At 38.2% G+C, this 20,999-nt stretch overlaps 1 protein-coding gene across 1 annotated transcript in view; it reads left to right on the top strand.

Annotated features, from left to right (window-relative positions):
* The window catches only part of HCN1 (hyperpolarization activated cyclic nucleotide gated potassium channel 1), a 176,337-nt gene extending 164,209 nt beyond the window's left edge, over window positions 1-12,128 (top strand). The window contains exons 7-8 of the mRNA XM_030467389.1: window positions 9,220-9,384; window positions 11,249-12,128. Coding sequence (XP_030323249.1) covers window positions 9,220-9,384; window positions 11,249-12,066 — 983 coding nt within the window. The 3' untranslated portion in view covers window positions 12,067-12,128. The remainder of the gene's footprint in view (window positions 1-9,219; window positions 9,385-11,248) is intronic.
* Window positions 12,129-20,999: the final 8,871 nt, after the last annotated feature.

Genomic DNA, 20,999 nt, shown 5'->3' with positions numbered 1-20,999 from the left:
GATTGCAATTAAATGCTTTAAGGGATCAAGCTCTCCAGATCTCCATACCAACTCACTCCTGAAATGTCATTTTGGCACAGACTGGTCTGCCATTTTGAGACTACATTTTATCATGCTATAGCATAATTTCTTTTTATGCATTATGTTGTTATTTTGACACCATACTTTATGTATAGAAAATTCTATGTCGTCAGAAGAAATTCTCACTATTTAGGAAGGAAAATATCATTTTGAAGTCTAAGACACTTTTAAAGAAGATAGTATGGAAATAACTTACTCTGAGGCTAAAAGATAGAAGTAGGTTTGGTTTTAGGAATTTTATTACTTAGCAAATGTAAGGCTAAATTAATAATAATGCTTCTAGTAATAGTTCTTGCTATCTAAGTAACATACGTTTTCAAACCAAACTTGAATTTTATTTCTGTGAGTTGATGAACAGTATATTATTTTTAATTTATACTTTGCACAAAAAGAACAAGATAAAAGCAAAATATCACATCAGCATAGCCTGAAAATCTGAGGTAGACAACAGATAAACCAGAAGCTTTTGCAGGAACCTTCAATTTTACACAGTAGAATTTAAACTAAATATTTGAATTTAGATTAAATATTTAATCTAAATATTTAATTCAGAACTGACAGGCTCTGATCATGTGTTTAATAATTTAATGAGAAAAAAATGAAGTGCAATATTTTTTCTGTCCACTTAAATTCAAGTTGAATAGTTTAATTTGTAACTGTTATTGTTTGCCAAACTCAAGATGACAGAAGCATAATCCTGAATACATAAGGAAAAAAAATGGCTATTTAAAATGGGGAATAGGCATCCATCTGAATGAAAGCAAGCAAAATGACTTACACAAAATCACTTTTGCCTTTGGTACATTATCATAGAATCTATCCTTAATTATTATTTTTCAAAAGAAATTAAAATTAGTATCAGTAAAATGATAAGCTTTTACATGATAATAAATAGACACCTTAGTCTCCCGTAGTACAAAGAACACTTCAATAAAGTAAAATAAAAATAAAAATATATGTGTTCTCTGTTATGAACAACTAGGATAAAATACTTGTTTTTCTATTTTATATGATGAGCCTATGTTTCTGTTCTATTAAACAGAACTTTCTCAGAGTAATTTGAGTTAAAAATAGAAAATAGGCAGGATGTAAGAATGTCACTGGCATCTGTTTGCTCTGGTAATGAAAACTTGGCCCAGCTGTTTGAAGTAAAAAAAGAAGAGACAGGTCAGGATGGAACATAAAATGTCTCTGGTGAGATAAGGTGCCACTTTCTGTAATGGCTATTGTAGTCTAACCATGTATTTTTGGCTGTCTTTCTTGATGTAAAAATAATTCTGACTTAAAAACTTTCAGAAAAGAATTAAATTATACCATCAATATATATTAAGTATATTACATTGAAATATGCTCAATAGTGTGTCAGTATTAATTTTACAGGATATATGAGAAGTTAAAACCATGTAGCTATATCAATCTTGTAAAAAATTATAGTAATTAGAGAATGGCTACAATAGATTGGCTTATTGCATCCAAACGTGCCTTGAAAATTAATATATGCCCAAAATGTCTTTTTCTGTATCAACATTTACTTCTATCATAGTAGCTAATATTTTAAAGTCTCTGCCAAGGTGTTTTAATGAATTTTTTATGGAAATAATAATGACTAAGGCTCAAAACACATAAATTAATAGCATGTTATCACAATGCTATTCTCAGAGCTGCTATAGTGTGCTAATTTTTATTGAATTAAGTTGACTGAGAAGAACAGGGCTTGCAATAGAAAGCAGGCTTTTCATAGTTTAGCTGCATAAGAGAAAAATTTGGCGCATAGTAAAGAAAGCAGCATACTTTAAGGCTTGTTGAAAAACCTAAATAAATAGGAAATCTCTATAAATGCTTTAGAAGTTTGAGCCAATAAAAATTAGGCAGTTCTTTTTGAAAGAATAATTTTTCCCCAGGAAATTTGTCCTGTATCCAATGAAAAAAAAAGTGTCTCTCTGCAAATTAGAAATACTATTGGAAAAAAAACAAGACTAGAGCATCTCTAATTATACCACTTACTGTATCAAATATTTGATGCATATATATAAAATATTAAGCAAATGAAGGCGTGGGAAGGAGACATTTAGGGAAGTCAGTACCGCAAAGAAATATAGCAAAAGCACTAATCATCTTCAACCTGTGTTGCAGATCAGGAAAATGGTTACAAAATGCCCATTATGGATAAATGTCTCCAGTTGCTTCTAACTCGCCTGTTTCAAAGTTTCCTTTTTGTAATGGTGTGGCCTTGGAGGCAAACTCTATCTAAATGTGGGCATCGTTTCCCAAAGATAGCAGTCTGGATGACAGGGACTGATAAAATGCTGCTGGTGGAGGGTGCGATAGCCCTTAGCTCTTTTCCCAATTAACCATTTCCTGGCTCAAGAAGGCAAAACCCTTACCCCTATTATTATTATTATTATTATTATTATTATTATTATTATCTCCAACATTGCAGAATTATGTCATACTCAAACATCAAAGCAAATATTCTTTTCAATCTCCATTGCATTCTCTTCCTCTCTTCACATATGTGACGTGATATTTATGAGACATCTCTATGATGGAGGAATTAAATAAGCTGGTAAGGGTGATGGCAAGCAGGTACGGATACTTGCAAACAAGAGTTGTGTTCCTAACTTGCAGTGAGGGGACAATTCCATGCTCAGTAAGCATGACTCTCTAGCTTACAGAATGAGATACATTTGCAGATACAATGATATCCAATCTGCATTTTTAATTGCTGTATTAATAGAGGTGCAATTAATCCCTTTCTAATCTTTTTCTGTTTTTTGGTTGGTTGCTTGCTTGGTTGGTGGGTTTTTTTGTTTGCTTGTTTGTTTTTTGTTTGGTTTTGGACTTTGTTTCATTTTTTGGTGGGTTTTTCATTTTTTATTAATAGAAAAGCTATATAAAAGCAACAGCTGTCACACATAGGTAAGTTTAAATGAAGTTTATGTAAATAGATCAAAAAGTAACAGGAGCCCAAAACTGAGGCATTAAGGAAGTTGGTTGGACATTCTAATTGGACATTTTCGGTCCCTCTTCAAAATACTGACTACTCAGTAGTGTACCTGGGCCTCCCTCATTAACTCTCTCTCTGGTCAATGAACCCAGATATCTTTGCAGGCAATTGTTGTTGGCATTTTTTAAATAAAGAGGTCCTGCGGGCAGTATCATTTTTTGCACATTCTGACAAACTGAAACTGTCTTGTCTGCATTTCCATATTTAGTGTCAATCAGGTGGGAAAAGGTGTGGTTTTTGCAAAGCTTTCTTTTGGGCAGTCCAGACTATGAACTAAGTCCATTTTCTTTCCTCTTTAAGTTCTCTTAAATAGAACAGTCTTTGGGACTGTTCCTGTTGACCAGTGACCATACTTTAAGGTTTCTTAAATACAGGATTGAATTCAGTGCTTAATGCAACTCCCACCTTTTCATCTCCATCAATTTCATAGATTCCAGGGCTATCACTTCCTTGTGTTTTTTCTCCACAGTTGTGACTAATATGAATGTAAATACAATTTTTGCAAAACAACTTCAAAATATATTCTGTATAGCTAGAAAAAAATTCATTATGTGAGCTAGAGATATGTTGAAAGAAAAAAATTAATTTATTAAAAAGCTAGAAAAAATTATATGTAAGTGTATTTTGTTTTTCAGAGTTAAATAAATAAAAAAAAAAAGGAGTCAGAAATGCAGAAATATGTGCTAAAGCAATCACATTTTTACCATATGAAACAGATTCTCCTTATGTTCTACATTAGAGATTATTAAATTAACATGGAACTGGGAAATCTAGAAGCTTACTGTTTCTTTTTAAATTTCTTTAAGTTTATGTATTTCTCCCCTAGTGATATAAAGCATGTGCTCATATTACCTTTTGTAAAGCCAGCAGCAGAGTGCCCCAAGGTCCATTCCTGTGACTGGTGCACCAAGAAAGAACCCATCAACTAGCTTCTGGTCAGTGGACAACTTCTGTAGCTTGGAGGAAATGCAGAAGTATTGACTTTTGCACAATGCCAAAGAGTTTTGGTTATGTAGAGTTGTGTTAGAAAAGAATAACCTAAATCTGATAGGTCTGGGAAACTTGCTCTGAAGACTTACAAGATAGATGGGTGGAGAGAGCTTTTGTGCATCCAAGATTTTTCAACAGTAGTTTAGTAACTCACTGCTGTCTATAAAATAAATATTCTAATCCACTGATGCATTCCTATTAACCATTTCCAAATATGTTAGACAGACCAACCCAAGCCTTTGAACTGCTTTGATTTTTTATCTTTCTTCTAATACTGAAAGTAACCAGATGGTCTGAATCGCTGCCTGCCCATTTGCACAGCAATTTATATGCCTGCTACAAGATGAAACAGGTTTCCTGCTGAGGAACTGAATAGTCAGCCATCCTCAGCTGGAAGGACATTTCAGTAGATCTGAAGATGCTGTAATGTAAAATCTGACAGATGATGGCAAACTCGTTACAGCCTTGGAAGGGGACAGAGCACCTAATGTACTGCTGTAGATCAGAAATTCATAGAAACTGGTATTTATTTGTACTTGATTTTAATATTGACAGAAATGTATGTCTAAAATAGTAGTTAACATATTTACAAATTGCTACAAAAATTAATTCCTGTACCTAGTAAAATGAGCTTTTCTTTAATTCTGGTCTTTGTGTCCTTTCCACAGAAAGCTGTGCACTCTATAATAATTGAATGTATTGATTTTCTCTTTATTGCTAGATACCACCCTAAGCTAAGGGTGTTCCATGGAGGCAGAACCATTTCAGTGTCCTTTAATAAAACAGCTAACTACTGGACTCATAGCTGTTTCCTTTATTGACAGTTTCTCTTTTAGTGGACACATTTTGTTTGCAAGGCAATTTTATACTGTTACTTTGATTTTTGAAGTTTTTCAATCTCTAGTCAAACTTTTATGTTATATAGAAAGTTGAGTACATCTGGGGCATAATTTATATGGAAAATGAACTGACAGGTTAATGGATTGGTGCCATGCTGTAAGATACTTTGTTGCCTCTTATAGTAAAAAAAGGTTTTTCCTAGGTCTGTATAAAGGGGAAAGAAGAAACTATTGCTTGAGCTACCAGTTCATGGCCTCATTCAGCAAAGACTAAGAAAGCAATGCAAAATTGCCAATGCTGCTGAAAGAGTCCCACTCCCATATATGCCCAGCAGTTATTTTCTTTAAGAAAAAAATATTGAGGAATCACAGTGTAACAGGGGAATAACAGGAGGATAATTATCACCTACAGTGATAGAAGAACAATGAGCTTCATCTTGGAACCAAAACTTACAAAAAGGCCCTTACAAAAGGTCTGATAATCCTACTTTTTCTAAGATCATCCTACAAGTTGTGTTATTCACCTTAATTCATTCAGGTTTTCCAGAAATCAGATTTATTGCTGTCTTTCAGGTATGTAAAATTTCCTATCCAAAGTGTTCTGTCATACTAATGCAATAATAAAATAAAACAAAATCTACATATTTCCTGGTTTATGAAGTACAGTCATGGGCAAACTCATTTAGAAATCAATGTTAATTCAAAAACTTGGCCCAGTGCTCTTGCTGAAATAATGACATGAAATCACACAATCATGGAATAATTTAGGCGTGAAGAGACCTTTAAGATCATCAAGTCCAACCATTAACCTAGCTCTGCCCATACCACTGCTAACCACATGCTGTGTATGTGTGCAAGTGATATGTTGGTCACCAGTTTTATTATAACTATAACCCTTAGAACAGGCTTATCTTTAAAGTTTTATCATTGAGCTTTTTAGTCAATGCCTTGACAGCATAAAATTTGAGCACTTTTCCATGTTCTTTTGGAAGCTGCACTGTTCTGTGGGGAAGATCTAATGGCAGCAGAACACAAATTGTGATTTTCACAGACAAATAAATTACATTGGTATTAAATAAGAATAAATAAATGTATTAGCATCATTTATTTCTTTCAAATAGTCATTTTTCAGTAGCACAGTGATTAACTTCCCCTTTAGAATGTTGTAGATAGTAGTTTTTCAAAGAGATTAAATTATTAAAGCAAAAATTGCACTAAGATGTGAATTACAGGTTCACAGCAGCCTGACACATAATTATTAATTGGAATTGAAGACATTCTTTTGTTTGAAAAGGAAAGATAGAAGTATTTGACACTTTGAAAGGATCAGCATGAAGGCAATGCACCATGCCAACCGCAGATGGGAATATTAGTGAGTAATATGCTGGCCATTGATTTCTTTTTATGCTAAAAGAGAACCTTGTTTGTCCAAGCTGTTTGAAAATAGTCTATATCCTTTGTGTTTCACTGCACACTCCTGTGCTATTGTTTGTATTTTATAGGCTGTTTAAATCAATTGGACATTAAGAAGAGTATAATTGTTGAGGACATCTGGTCTACTTGATGCCACTAGGAGTGCTTTTGAGTATATATATATATATATATAGTATATATAATATATAAACCTATATATTATATAATGTATAATGCATTTTCATTACTTCTTGGAATCTATTTTTATTTCTTTGTAAAAAAAAAAATAGTTACTTTCATTTACTTAAAAGAACAAAAGTGCTTATAGAAACACATTTTGACACTCCGTGTTCTTCCTTTCCAGTTCAAGTAATGAAGTTGTACATATTACATCTTATTGTGCTTTATATAGCTATATGTGCAAACATATAGCTAATAGATGAAATGCACTTAAATGCAGATTACATACAATTTAGAAGCATGTTAATCATGTGACCAGAGTACAGATGATGCTATTGGTAGCTATAAGGCAAAATAGATGATGTGTCAGTGACTAAAACAACTCATCAGTCAAGAAAGGCACTGGATGAGTATTCATCACATGGTACTCTTTTCCTTCAGAAGGCTGTAGTTCATCTTTTGAGCAATGCTGCTCAACTGGAACGAAGAACACAAAGCTTTCTCTGCTTCCTGAGCAGGCAGACTCCACAGTGGCACTCCTTGATCAGTTTCTAGGTGCTGGGACATTTGTCTTAACTTTTCTGACCCATCTTTCATTATCTTATCTAACTAGAAGTCTCCATTATGGTGATTAAGAGCCTTCAAAATCTAACATTGTCTCTTTTGGTTTCTTCCTGTCCTTGTTGAATTAATCTAAAAAAGTGCTCTAATAATGATGAAAACACTGCTTTTTTCATATTTTTGTACACTTTTTGGAATGGTTGGGATTCATAGTCAACATTTGTTTCATTTTTGGCATGTGATCTTTTTTCATCTCAAGTACTTTTATTTTTTGGTTGTAGCAGTAGAAACATCCTTATGTCTCTAGTCTTAAAATTTTGCAGAAATTTTAAGAAAGCTGGAAAACAAGAGGTGATCATCAGTCAGACTGATTTTCCACCTAGTTAAGTTGTCTCTAAATTCAACCATGTATTACAAAGCTTTATTCTGTATGAGATCTAAAGATTATCTTAGAAAATGGAGCAGGCATTCACTGCATTTAACTTCTCCCTTTGGGCAAAATGTCCATCTCACTCTTGTGACTAAAATGCAGTGAGTTCAATCTAGGGAGAAGGGGTCATGATGAGCTAGGGGATAGAAAAGGAAAGGACTGACTTCTGTTTGACTTGGCTGGCTCTTTACAATAAACTGTCATTATTTTGCAGGTATCAAGTTTTGTGAAGGACATTAGGTAAAGACTTTCAATACCCATTAGTCTATAAATTCTCCCCAAAGCTGTTGGGGTTTAAGCACGTTCTGTGCTAATACTGGTCCCATATTAATTCACTTTGATTTATCCACTGTTATTTAAGCATCTTAGCTCCTGAGGCTTCAAGGTTAGGTGGCATGTGGAAATTCTTCCACAAGAAGCATTAGATAAAAAGCACTAAGGTTCTGACCATTCTAAATTAATTTTTATAATTTATTTTTTAAAGACATTCAAAAAACAAAACAAAACCAAAAAAACCCAAAACCAACAAAAAAACCCCACAAACACTAAAAGCAAAACAAAATAAAAGCTATCACTACAGATCTGAAGTATAGCCTGCAGAATTCTTTGTTAATGAAGAATATTTGGTTTTCCACACTTGAGAATGATAGTTGATTGGGACTGAGAATGATCATTTCTGATAGGCACAAAATCAGAAAAAAGAGTTTCCTAGTTAGTAGTTAAATATCAACAGATCTGAACTCACTGCTCTTGACTTCTAGAACTGGGTAAGGAAACTGCCTTTCTCCCTGCCAGAATCCAAAAATTGCCGATATATCTTTGTCCTTATTCCCCAGCTTGAAAAAGGGATTAACCCAAACGCTTGTTTTTGCAATTGACTTGTGTAATTTCTGTGGTTTAATATAGAAAAATAAATATTATTCTCCATATGTTTTGTTCTTACAAGCTTTGGGTATTGACTTTAAACTTTATCTAGTAACCCTACTCCTGTGAGTTCAGGAATCAGCAGTCACAAGTTTGGGGCTGTTTCTTGGGACTCTACATATGGTTTTAATGTCTTCTGTTCCAAAATTACGAATTCCTATTGGAAGCACTTGCAGAGAAAGGCTACTAAATTAATCAAATGGAGTAAGTAGATATTAAAAGGCTCTGTTTTTCAGCCCAATGAGAGAAAAAAAAAAGTAAAAAATCACGCTTACTTTCCAAGAATACCTAGGACATAAACCCCAAGGAAAAAGGAAGCATTTTCATGCTTGAAGCATTTTTTCTTAGAACAGCTCTTATATTGAAGACTATTATATCATGTATTAAATAAATTTAATAAATCCAGTTAACTATTAAAGGAATTGGCATTATCTGTCAGATAGCTCTTTTAAAAAAACAATCAGTAGAATCACTTGGGTTAATTGAGTCAGCAAGCTGTTTGGCAGCTGATCAGTCATTTCTTACAACTTCAAGAAATTTTTTTTTTAAAGTCTTGATAAAATATTTCTCCAGACTGAGAAGGTGTATAAGCAGGGTTCTTAAAGCATATTACTTCTTTTTTTCATAACAGAAATGGAATAAAAAAACCTTCATCATTGCCCCTGCAGCCTTGTGTAAAAAGCAATGGAAAAGTTGCAGATGAGTACTGAATTACTCAGTCACTTCCTAGTTTTTAAGTTTCACATTGCTCACTAACTTGTTTTCTGTGTGTGCTAAATTTTTTCTCTTTGCAGAGATTTGCCTTTTGACCAAGGGCCGACGAACTGCCAGTGTACGAGCAGACACGTACTGTCGCCTGTACTCCCTTTCGGTGGACAACTTCAACGAGGTTCTGGAAGAGTACCCCATGATGAGAAGGGCCTTTGAAACAGTGGCAATTGACAGACTTGACAGGATAGGTATTTTTTTTTCCATATGAGGAATTCTTAAAACCTTCCTGTTTTTTTTTTTTCTTTGAATTGCAGGATAAAATACCCAGATTAAACTCTTCTTAATTTTTGTTTGTTTGCTTTTCTTTTTCTGTTATACTACAGCAAATATTCTGTTGATCTGTGATTAGGGCATGTGTCCAGACAACAAATTCTACAATCTGACTTTTAAATAACAAAATAAGTTTTAGAGAGCTCTCACAGTCCTATGAGGATTATTTTATAAGGTTTAATTATCATTAGTTTTACTTATTAATCCTGTATATTTCTGTTGCTGACATCAGCACTTGACATTTTCCTACATAAATTGTTTACAGATGACATCTATAATGCTGGAAAGAGCTGAAGCCTCTTAATGCTCACAAAATCTGAGATGGTTGAAGTGAATTAATCTTTTGCAGCAGGGCTCTCATTTTCCTCACAACATGGGCACTGCTAGCATTGATGGCTGCACACTGGTGTTACTCAGATCTGCTTGCAATCAGAAAAGCAGGCCAACAATACCCAAGTGAAAGGCAGAAGGATATGGCAGATTGTCAAAGCAGGATGTGCAAAGTCTGCTGTTGTGCATCCAGACATTCTGTACCTCTTTAATAGGACATACTAGATAAAATATTGATTGGGAAAAGTGTACTCTGATCATTATTTTATTGACAGTACTTTTAAAATGTATCTCTGCATAAAAAATAATTTTTGCTGCTTGGTGGTATTCCCTCAACCTCACAAGAAAACTCCAATGTAAGGATTTCCCCATATAGCACTATCTCAATACAGTTAAGTATACACTTTCTTCAAAGTAAATGCATAAAAAATTGCATAGCAATGTTGTCTATTCTAATCTGAAGATGTTATTTAAAAGAAAGCATGTTTTCTTTAATATAGCAAAAATTAAGAAATTAAATGCAAGTAAAGAGGTTTCTAATATTTAATAGATATGTGTTTTAAACATTTGCAGGCCATGAGCACCCAGTGCGTTAATTTTTTTTTTTAATCAAGTCTTTTCAAACACTTCATTTGTCTTTCAAGGCTCTCTGGAAATGTAGTCTATCTCTAAAAAATGTGTGCTATGTAAGTAAATAATAATAGGAGTAGAGTCCAGCCTGTTCATCTAGTAGTAGCAATTGGGTGCAATTGTATTGCTGTGTGTCTGACACAAATTAGTGTCTATATACTGCAGACATTAAGAGCCATCAAGCAGACTTCAGGACACAGTGTACAGCAGTCTTAATTGTGTAAGCAGGTGTTGCATTATCAGTGAGTTCATACTAGTTCCCAAATACTCGAAAAGATTGTTTCTTGCAGGCTAGTAGTCACTGGTTACTAATGTCTAATAATTAGTTCCAGGGAATGTGCTAAATGGCAAGTGTATTTATAACTTATGTAACAGTTTGGTGGAAATTAGGACAGTTTTGCAATGACAGAAAAAGACCCGACGCATGCGGAGTCCAATGGCTTTTTCCACCCTGTTGAGTAAATTACTGTGGTTACATTTGCAGAATAATTGTAGTACTAGCATTACCCTAAAGTGAAGAGGCACAGAAACCCAGGTGCCTCTGATCACAGGGGTGTTAGGAGAGCCTGACACGCTGGTGCAGAGAGCAGGCACTCGGGCATGTGTGGATGGCAGCCATCAGGAGCTGCCTGCCAGCCCCAGGCGCAGGAAAGGTCCCTGCTGTGGCACAGCCTTCTGCAGCGGGATCACTGCCGATCTGTGGCCCTTGCTTAGCCCGGTGTTTGCTGAGGGTGTTACAAGCCCTCAGTGATGCGGACTGAAATGCAAAGTCAGAGAGAGACTGTGTGTCAGCCTCACCAGCTCTTCTGTCTCTCTGTGTAGGTAAAAAGAACTCGATCCTCCTGCAGAAGTTCCAGAAGGACCTCAACACCGGTGTTTTCAACAACCAGGAGAACGAGATCCTGAAACAGATCGTGAAGCACGACAGGGAGATGGTGCAGACCATCGTCCCCGTAAGCTTGCAGCAGATGCCCGCCCTGAACTCCACCACCTCCTCGTCGCGTGTCAGGACACAGTCCCCTCCTGTATACACCGCCAGCAGCCTGTCCCACGGAAACCTCCACTCGCCCTCGCCCAGCACGCAGACGCCCCAGCAGGCTGTCATCCTCTCGCCCTGCTCCTACACCACCGCCATCTGCAGCCCGCCAGTACAGAGTCCTCTGGCCGGCCGAACTTTCCAGTACGCCTCGCCGACCGCCTCGCAGCTCTCCCTCATGCAGCAGCAGCCGCAGCAGCAGTCACCACAGGCACCCCAGCAGCCCCCCGGGGCCGCGCAGAAGAACGAGGTCCACAAGAGCACCCAGGCCCTCCACAACACCAACCTGACCCGGGAGGTGCGGCCCCTCTCCGCCTCGCAGCCGTCCCTGCCCCACGAGATGTCCACTCTGATCGCCAGGCCTCACCCCACCGTCGGGGAGTCTCTGGCCTCTCTCCCGCAGCCCGCCCCTGGCCCCGGCGTGGCCCCGACTGCCAGAGCCTCGGTGCCCCAGAGGGTCTCCCTTTTCCGACAGATGTCCTCTGGAGCCATCCCCCCTCACCGGGGATCCGCGCCTGGCTCAGGCCCCCTGCAACGCGATCCTTCCGCAGTCTTAAGCACCGAGGCTGAGGGAGACAAACCGCGGTTCGCCTCAAACTTATGATCCCAGGTAACTGAGCAACAGACCTGAGACGAACCGAGCACCGTCCCCGGAACTGTTCTAGCCTGATGTTTCCTAATGTACCCCAGCAGTCTACTATGAGAAAAAATACTTTAGACAGCTTTGCCCAAGTAACGAATGTAAAAAAAACAAAACAAAACAAAACAAAAAAAAAAACCAAAAAAACAAAAACAAAAAAAAAACCACATTAAAAATATATTCACAATCTATATATTTAAAAAACAGAAATTAAACCTGTTTGAATTCATGTCTTCCTTTATTGAAATCATTAAAACCATCTAATTCAGCTGTAATATTAGGTTTTTTTAAATGTGTCAACTTTAAACTTAAAAAGATTTATCTGTTTATGAGGTTTGCTATTTTCATAGGAAAATTGACAACACAAAAACAAACCTCAAAAAAGTATATTAAAAAAAACAACAAACAAACAAACAAACATAAATGAACACCCTACCCCCCCAACTGGAAATACCAATCTAACTAACACATAGCACTGATAAGTGATATTCTGAAACCTTCGTTATTTCATTTATTGCATCAATTTTGTTAATTTCTCATGAAGAATACAGTTGTTATTTCCCATTGCATTTTATGTGTTAGCACTCCGTTGGGAATTAGATTGGAAAAGACATAAATTGCAAACACCTACAGTCAAAAGGCTGGCACTAGCACTCCTCTGGATAGGTTTAACCTCATGACATGTCAGGCCTTCTGCTGTTTCAGAAAACTGGGTGGACTTCAATCTTCACATCACTAAAGACTTTGACAAAGACTATGAATATTGCCATTGTAAATAACTTTTTAGACCCAAACAAAAATAGCTGCTCTGTAGTGTATCATTGCAAGGTCTTTGTTTAGGAATTTAGGTTCCAATCTTCACTTCAAAATTTACAGTTTTAAAATTTGTTAAAGCTAAGTGTAACACAGCTGTTAAATTGTATTGCAATGGCTTAAAACCTACAATGTTACTTTTACATGCAGTGTTTTATGCAAAATTGTACGCGTGATCCTGCAAACCACTTGTACTGCACCAATACCATCGCTTTCCTCCTTGACCTCAGTAGCATCTGAGAATATTCCATGCATGCTTTGAAGAAAAAAAAAATAATAAAAAATAATAATAATTTAAAAAAAAAATAGGTTCAGTCAGCAATTGTAGGAGAAGGCTTTATGATATATTAGAAAATAATAACAATTCATTAATTGTGTCTACCTTAAAATTCCTATAATGCTGACTTTGAATCTCTGGTTTAACTCTAGAAGTGAAGTTTTTTAATTTAAAAGATTATTTGTAAACCACAGCTTGATTTAGGCTTTCAGGTGCTTTCTGTGTCTTCACTGTAGTTTTGTAGTTAACTGTGGTGTTAATTTACAAAAATAAATATAATATAGCATCAAGTCTGTCTGGAAATGCACGATTTGCTCTGTGTATATCGTAATTAAATGGATAGTATACCCTAAGGCATGTAGTGTCAAACATAGCCCATAGGTACGAGGTTTGTTATATTTTTATGTCTTCAAAACAGAAAGGAAATGGTGACAGAAAGCAGGGTTAAAGCATATTGTTTTGTGAATGTTTTGTTTTGTTTGTTCAAACCTTTACATTATCTTATACACACACACACACACACACACACACACACACACAAAAAAAGTTATTTTGTAATCATTTGTGCCTGATTTGTCACATTAAATAGAGATTGAAACTAAATGTGTCATAATGTAACTCATTGAAAAAATCAGCATTATAGATATAAAAGCATATATTCTGTTCCTTAAAACCCAGCTGACTCATGTTAAGGAAGTGAATGCAAAGAAGTTCTTCTTTTCTGATTAATGCTGAGTTTAACAATGCATGGAAAAATTAAATAACATCACAAACTACGTAATGCAGTGAATCCAGATGTACTTAATAGCCAAGTAAATATTCTAAAGCTAACAGAGCTTGAACCCATGCTGCCTGTTCTGCCTTTTACTAGAGTGGTATATCAAATAAAAAAATAAAAAAAACTTCGAGTTTTTGCTAACTCCCACTCACCAGTAAAAAGCAATGTAATTAATCCATTAACATGCTGCTGCCATTTATTTAAGTGGCCCAGAGTAGTATATGGGGATATGATTGTTTAAAAGTGTTTGAAACATTATGGATACGCTGCAAGACCGTTTATTTAACAGTACAATACCCCTTATATTATTTTAATACTAACAAATTCTGTCAGTTAATTAAGATCATATACTGATCTTTCAAACTCTTTAAGGTTTACATTTGATAGGAGAAATGGGGTTAGTAGCAAAATATTTTTATATATATTTTTATTTTATTTTAAGCACTATGAAGAAATATTAATTCACATGGTCTTTCAGTGAAACCATAAATAATTTTTAATGACTTTGTAATAGAGTGGACAATATCTAGGATTTGTATGTTAATTTAAAAAAATAATGGTACAGGGTATAAAATTATATACGTATATATATGTATGTATCAATGTATATATACTTAGATTAAGAAACAAATGACTCACATTCCTGTAATATAAAGGTCCATTGCTAGTTTCAGAACTGACCTATTTTCTCTGTACATAAATAAGCCCATAAGTATGAAATCTCATGTCTGTACAGGATGAAATGTATTAATGAAAAAGGTTGGATCTTACTGCTGCTGGGAAGACAATAGATCTGATTCTTACAATAACTGTATGATCAGGGATGAGTTAGATTTTTTTTCTTCTGTCTTTGCTCAAAGCCATAAATAAATATATATAAAAGATTATTAATAAATTGAAGAAAATATACAAAAAATATGATTTTTTTTTGTTTCAATATCTTTCTAACTGTGACGGTTTTGCTTTACCATGAAGGAACTGTTTGCTTTTATCTTTTCATTGTTCTAAGCCCAGAGCTCTTATGCACTAAGTGTGGGGGAGGCGGGGAAACAAACTAATTACTCATACTATTGAAAAAAGAGGGCTTAGAAATTTGAGGATGCAACCTGATTTATCCAAGCAATTTCTGAGATATATTTTCTCTATAAATTAGAGGAATTCATTCTTCTAAAACACTTTTCCCACAAAACTAATTTAATCCATTACCACGAAACTGTAATATTTCTTGAGTATAAATATGTGACATTGAAGTTTACTTATGTATAAAAATTTAAACACCCTGGGGGAGAATCCCAAGTTATTTTTAGTATAGGTTAAGTAAACTGTATTCTTTCATGATCATCTTGAGTGCTGTCACACGGCCCATGCAGGACAGCCAGATTATGAAGCCCAGTCATCATGTTTGTGAAAGGCAGGTCCTGCTTGACTAACCTGATCTCTTCTCTGACAAGGTGACCTGCTTAGTGGATGAGGGAACTTCCTTAACTAAGCCTTTACTCCTGAATAAAACCTTGAGCATTGTTTCCCACAGCGTTCTCCTGGAGAAACTAGTTGCTCATGGCTTGGACAGGCGTACTCCCCTCTGGATTCAAAAAAATGGGCCCAAAGAGTTGTGGAGTTAAGGCCAGTCAGCAGTCAGTCACAAGTGGAGTTCTCCAGGACTCAGTGTTACACAGGATCACACAGAATCAGCCAGGTTGGAAAGGACCTCTGAGATACCAAGTCCAATCCCTAATCCAGTACCACTGTGGTTACCAGACCATAGCACTGAGTGCCACGTTCAGTCCCTTATTAAAAATCTCCAGGGAGAGAGAATCCACCACCTCCCTGGACAGCCCATTCCAATGCCTGATCACCCTCTCTGTAAATAATTTTTTCCTAATATCTAACCTAAACCTCCCCTGGCAGAGTTCAAGACCATACTTGGGAGAAGAGACTGACTCCCCCCCTGGCTCCAGCCTCCTTTCAGTGAGCCTGAAAATTCTCCCCTGAGCCTCCTCTTCTCCAGACTGAACAGCCCCAGCTCCCTCAGCCTCACCTCATAGGACTTGTGCTGGAGTCCCTTCACCAGCCTAGTTGCCCTCCTTTGGACCCACTCCAGCACCTCAGTCTCCTTCCTGAACCGAGGGGCCCAAAACTGGACACAGTACTCGAGGTGTGGCCTCACCAGGGCTGAGTACAGGGGCAGAATCCCTTCCCTGGACCTGCTGGTGACGCTGTTGCTGATACAGACCAGGATGCCATTGGCCTTCTTGGCCACCTGGGCACACTGCTGGCTCATGTTCAGCTTCCTGTCAATCCAGACTCCCGGATCCCTTTCTGCCTGGCTGCTCTCAGCCACTCTGTGCCCAGCCTGGAACTCCCCATGGCGTTGTTGTGGCCAGTTATCTTTATAAGCTTTATCAGTGATCTGGATGAGGGGATCAAGTACACCCTCAGCAAATTTGAAGATGGCACCATATTGAGTGGTAGTATTGATGTGCTTTAGATTAGAAGACTCTACAGAGGGACCTGGACTATCTGGATGAGTGGCTCAAGGCCAACTGTATGAGGTTCAAAAAGGAAAAGTTCCCTGTCCTGCACTTTGGTCACAACAACCCAGGCAACACTATAGCCTTGGTTGGGGTGGGGGGCTGGATGGAAAAATGTCCAGAGGAAAAGGACCTAAAGGTGCTGGTCGGAAGCCGGCTGAATATTCAGCATCAGTGTACCCATGTGGCCTAGAGGGCCAAGGTCATCCTGGCTTGTATCAGAAATAATGTGGCAAGCAGGACTAGGGAAATGATTGTCCACCATGCACTTGGCACTGATGAGGCCACATGTTGAATACTATGTTCAGTTTTGGGCCCCTTACTAGAAGGACATTGATGTGCTGGAATGAGTTCAAATACAGACAATGAAGCTGATAAAGTGGGCAAATCATTCAGGGAGCCGCTGAGGGAGCAGGGCTTGTTTAGCCTGCAGAAAAGGAGGCAGAGGGGAGACCTTATGGCTCTCAACATCTACTTGAAAGTAGGTTGTAGTGAGGTGGGTGTTGATCTGTTTTCCTAGTTAACAATAGATAGGACAAGATGAAATGACCTTAAATTGTGCCAGGAGAGGTTGAGATTGGATATTGACCTGCTGTGCCTGGAGGTGTTTGAAAGACATCTAGTTGCAGCTCCTAGGGACATAGTTTGGGGGTGGACTTGGCACTGTGCTATTTGTTGGAGTCACAGAATGTTAGAGGTTTGAAGGGACCTCTAGAGATCATCTAGTGCAAAGTCACTGCCAAAGCAGAATCACCTAGGGCAGGTCACACAGGAATGCATCCAGGCAGTTTTGAGAGTCTTCACAGAAGGAGACTCCACAACCTCTCTGGGCAGCCAGTTCTCTGAAACCCTCATAGTAAGAAAATTTCTCCTCATTTTGAGGTGGAACTTCCTATGCTCTAGCTTAAACCCATTATTCTTTATCCTGTTACTGGGCATCCCTGAAAAGAGATTATCCTCTTCCTCTTGGCACCCACCTCCAATCACAGCTCCTCTAGCACATCCAAGAAGCAGCACAAGCAATAGCTGACACCATGTCATAGTCCACGGCAACAAGAAGTCTTCTCGTAAAGGAGAGAAGGTGAACATCAGTATTAGAGGTGGTCTTCCAAAGAAATATAAGTATTTCTAAATATGACCTGGACTGATAATTCACATCTGAATTCTCTATAATAAAGTAAATTATATTGTCATTGCAAACTTTGCTTTGTTATTTTAGTCTGCCAGTAGCTAAACTTTCTGCCTATGATTTGTCTTCATCCTGTGCTCAGTCATTGTGGCAATAGAAATAAGTAGCAGTATTTGGAGGTGATGCTGTATCTTGCATTTCATGAAATACAGTATTTGTATTTCAGTATAGCTGGTAGCTGAATGTTGATATTCAAAAAATATTAAGAAATATTTTTTAATAAACCCAGTACAGGAAGTGCACTCTGTGCCTTCTACCAGCTGGTATCATTCTAGTGCCTTTCTCCAGGAAAGGCTACAGTAATTTTAATGATTCATTTGGACCTTTGGTATTAAATCCCAGATAGTGACACCCTGGGTGGAAATGGTTAAAGCTGTGGAAAAATCCAAGAGAGGGCTTTAGACATCTTTTTTTCTTTTCACCTATAGCAAGAAGTTGTTAATCAGATCCACAAGACAAGGCTCTCACTTTTGATTGTATCAGATTTTCAAGTAAAAAAGATGTGGATATAATTCAGAATTCCTAATCAAAATCTTGACAGAGCTAATGCACACAGAGAAATAGTATCAGAAAACAAGCTTTTAGATAGTGGGAAAAAAGTCACTCTTCCACCAGAGTATCATAGACTCAGAATGGTTTGGGTTAGAAGGAACCTAAAGATCATCTGGTTCCACCTTCCCTGCCATGGGCAGGGACACTTCCCACTAGACCAGGTTGCTCAAATCCCCATCCAGCCTGCTTTGAACAGTCTCAGGAAGGGGGCATCTACAACTTCGTTGGGCAACTTGTGCCAGTGTCTCACCACCCTTATAGTGAATAATTTCTTCCTAATATCTTCCTAAATCTGTTTTCTTCCAATTTAAAACCATTACGCAATGTGCTATCACTACTTTTTAAAAGTTCCTCTTCCTGTAGGTCCCCTTCAGGTTCTAGAAAGCTGCTATAAGATCTCCCAGGAGCCTTCTGTTCTGAAAATTGAGCAACTCAAAATCTCTCAGCCTGTGTTCACAGAAGAGGTGCTACAGCCCTGTGATCAGCTTTGCGGGCCTCCTCTGGACTCATTCCAACAGCTCCATGGTGTTGGAAGCTCCAGAACTGAACACAGTACTCCAGGTGATGTTTCATGACAGTGGAGCCGAGGGGCAGAATCACCTCACCCAACTTTCTGACCATGCTTATTTTGATGCAGCCCAGGACATGGTTGGCTTTCTGGGCTGCAGTCACCCATTGCAGCTTGTGGTAAAATTTTCATCAACCAGCATACACAAGTCCTTCTCCTCAATATTGTTCTCTATCCATTTTTTGCCCAGCCTGTGTTTGAGTTCGTCATAGCATATGTGCACAAGACCTTGCACTTGGCCTTGCTCAGTTTCCTGAGTTTGGCACTGAACCACCTCTCAAGCCTGTTAATGTCCCTCCAGCAAGCTGACTGCATCACATGATTTGAAGTAGTCACCAAACTTGCTGAGAGTGCACTTAATTTCACCATCCATGTTGCCTACAAGGACGTTAAAAACCAGTCTCAGTACTGACCCCTGAGGAATGCAATTCTTCACTGGTCTCCATTTGCATATCAAGCTATTACCCCAACTCTCTTAAGTGTGACCATCAAGCTAATTCCTTATCCGCTGACTGAGTGGTCCATACATGACTGGAGGTGGTGTGTGCCTCTGTACACTGTGTAATCTGCTGTATGGTTTAGATCAAAGGTAACCTCTGAGCCAGAAACTGAGAATCTGTGTCTTTGGGTTTTTAATCTTTTGTTTTAATAGTGTATTTAAATATACCAGAATAGCTAATCCAAATGCAAAAAAGAAAATCTGTGACTTTATGAATCCCTTATAGTTTTGATCCTCTGTAAGCATTAGAGTTGTGTTTCTAGTTTCCACGAGTGCTGAATTAATCTGAATAAAAATGTCTCAGTATAAAACATCTCTCAGATTTGGAGTTTTAGCAGTTTATAGTCTATTTTCTTGCTCAGATCTATGAATTTCAAGTGTTCTGTGGAAGAGGAGACGTGTAAGAAATCTAGTAAGGAAGGGAAGAAAACAGTATGGCTTAGTTGTGACCTGCTGGTCAAACTAAAAGTCAAGAAGAAACTGCACAGGCTGTTCCAGCAGGGACAGGTGTCTTGGGAAGAGTACAGACATGCTGCTTAATTGTGTAGGGATGAGGTCAGGAAGACCAGGGCTCAGTTGGAGCTGAAGTTGGCATGTGAAGAATAACAAGAAGGGATTCTACAGGTCATCATCATCACCAGCATCATGTCTTGGCTTCATGAAATAAGATTTCAGAAGGGCTCTCTCTCCCTACTCTTGCTGCAAGCATGCTGATGGCTGATAAGAGCAATGGGGGACAGGCAGCGTGGCTGCAAAAGGCCCAGCAGAAAGTGTCCTGTGAGGGGACAGGCACAGCACAGTGCTTTCTATGCTGTCTTTTCTCAAAGGAGGCAGCAGCATTATGGGTGCTGTGTCTCCATGTCTCCTGACTGGAGGCCAGAGGGGACCTCTGATGGCAGTCGGTATGGCCAAAGCTGTGGGATTGTTCCAGGGAGTCCTTGTATCTCATCTTTGGGGCTCCTCTGTTTCAGCAGCCAGTGGCAAGTTCAACATGGAGTACAATCTTAGGGAGGTGGTGATCCTCCATCCTGGAGACCTGCCCTGCCCAGCACAGCTGTTTCCTCAGTATCATGGCCTCAGTACTGGTGACCCCTGCCTGTTCAATGGCAGTGACATTGGTCACACAGTCAGTCCAGTGGATGTTTAGGATTGTACGGAGGCAGCACTGATGGAAGCGTTCCAGGAGTCGCAGGTGGTGGCAGTAGATGACCCATGATTGAGACCCATATAAAAGAGTGGACAGTACAACGGCTCTGTAGACACCAATTTTTGTACTTCTCTTCAGGTGTTTATTGCTCCAGACTCTTTTATGAAGTCTTCCAAACGCACTGTGTGCCTTTGCTAATCAGTTGTCTATCTCTTTGTTGATCTTGGCATCCGAGGAAATAATGCATCCCAGATAGCTGAACTGCTGGACTGGCTTAAGCTCTGATTTGCCTTTGGTGATGTGGGGATGATGGAAGTCTTCCTGTGGTGCAGGCTGGTAGAGAACTTCTGTCTTCTTCAAGCTGACTTCCAGCCCAAAAAGATCTGCAGCCTCTGCAAAGCAGGATGTTATGCACAGCAGAGCTGCTGCTGTCTGAGCGATGGGGGTGGCATCATCAGCAAAAAGCAACTCTGGGACCTGGTGATTTAGGGTCTTGGTGTGCTCCTTCAATGGCCTTAGGCTGAATAGACTCTCATCAGTACC

This window comes from Calypte anna, chromosome Z (assembly GCF_003957555.1).
Source record: "Calypte anna isolate BGI_N300 chromosome Z, bCalAnn1_v1.p, whole genome shotgun sequence".
In the NCBI taxonomy this organism is placed as follows: Eukaryota; Metazoa; Chordata; class Aves; order Apodiformes; family Trochilidae; genus Calypte; species Calypte anna.
Note: the sequence above shows the minus strand (reverse complement) of the source record. Positions and strands in the feature narration are given on the sequence as shown.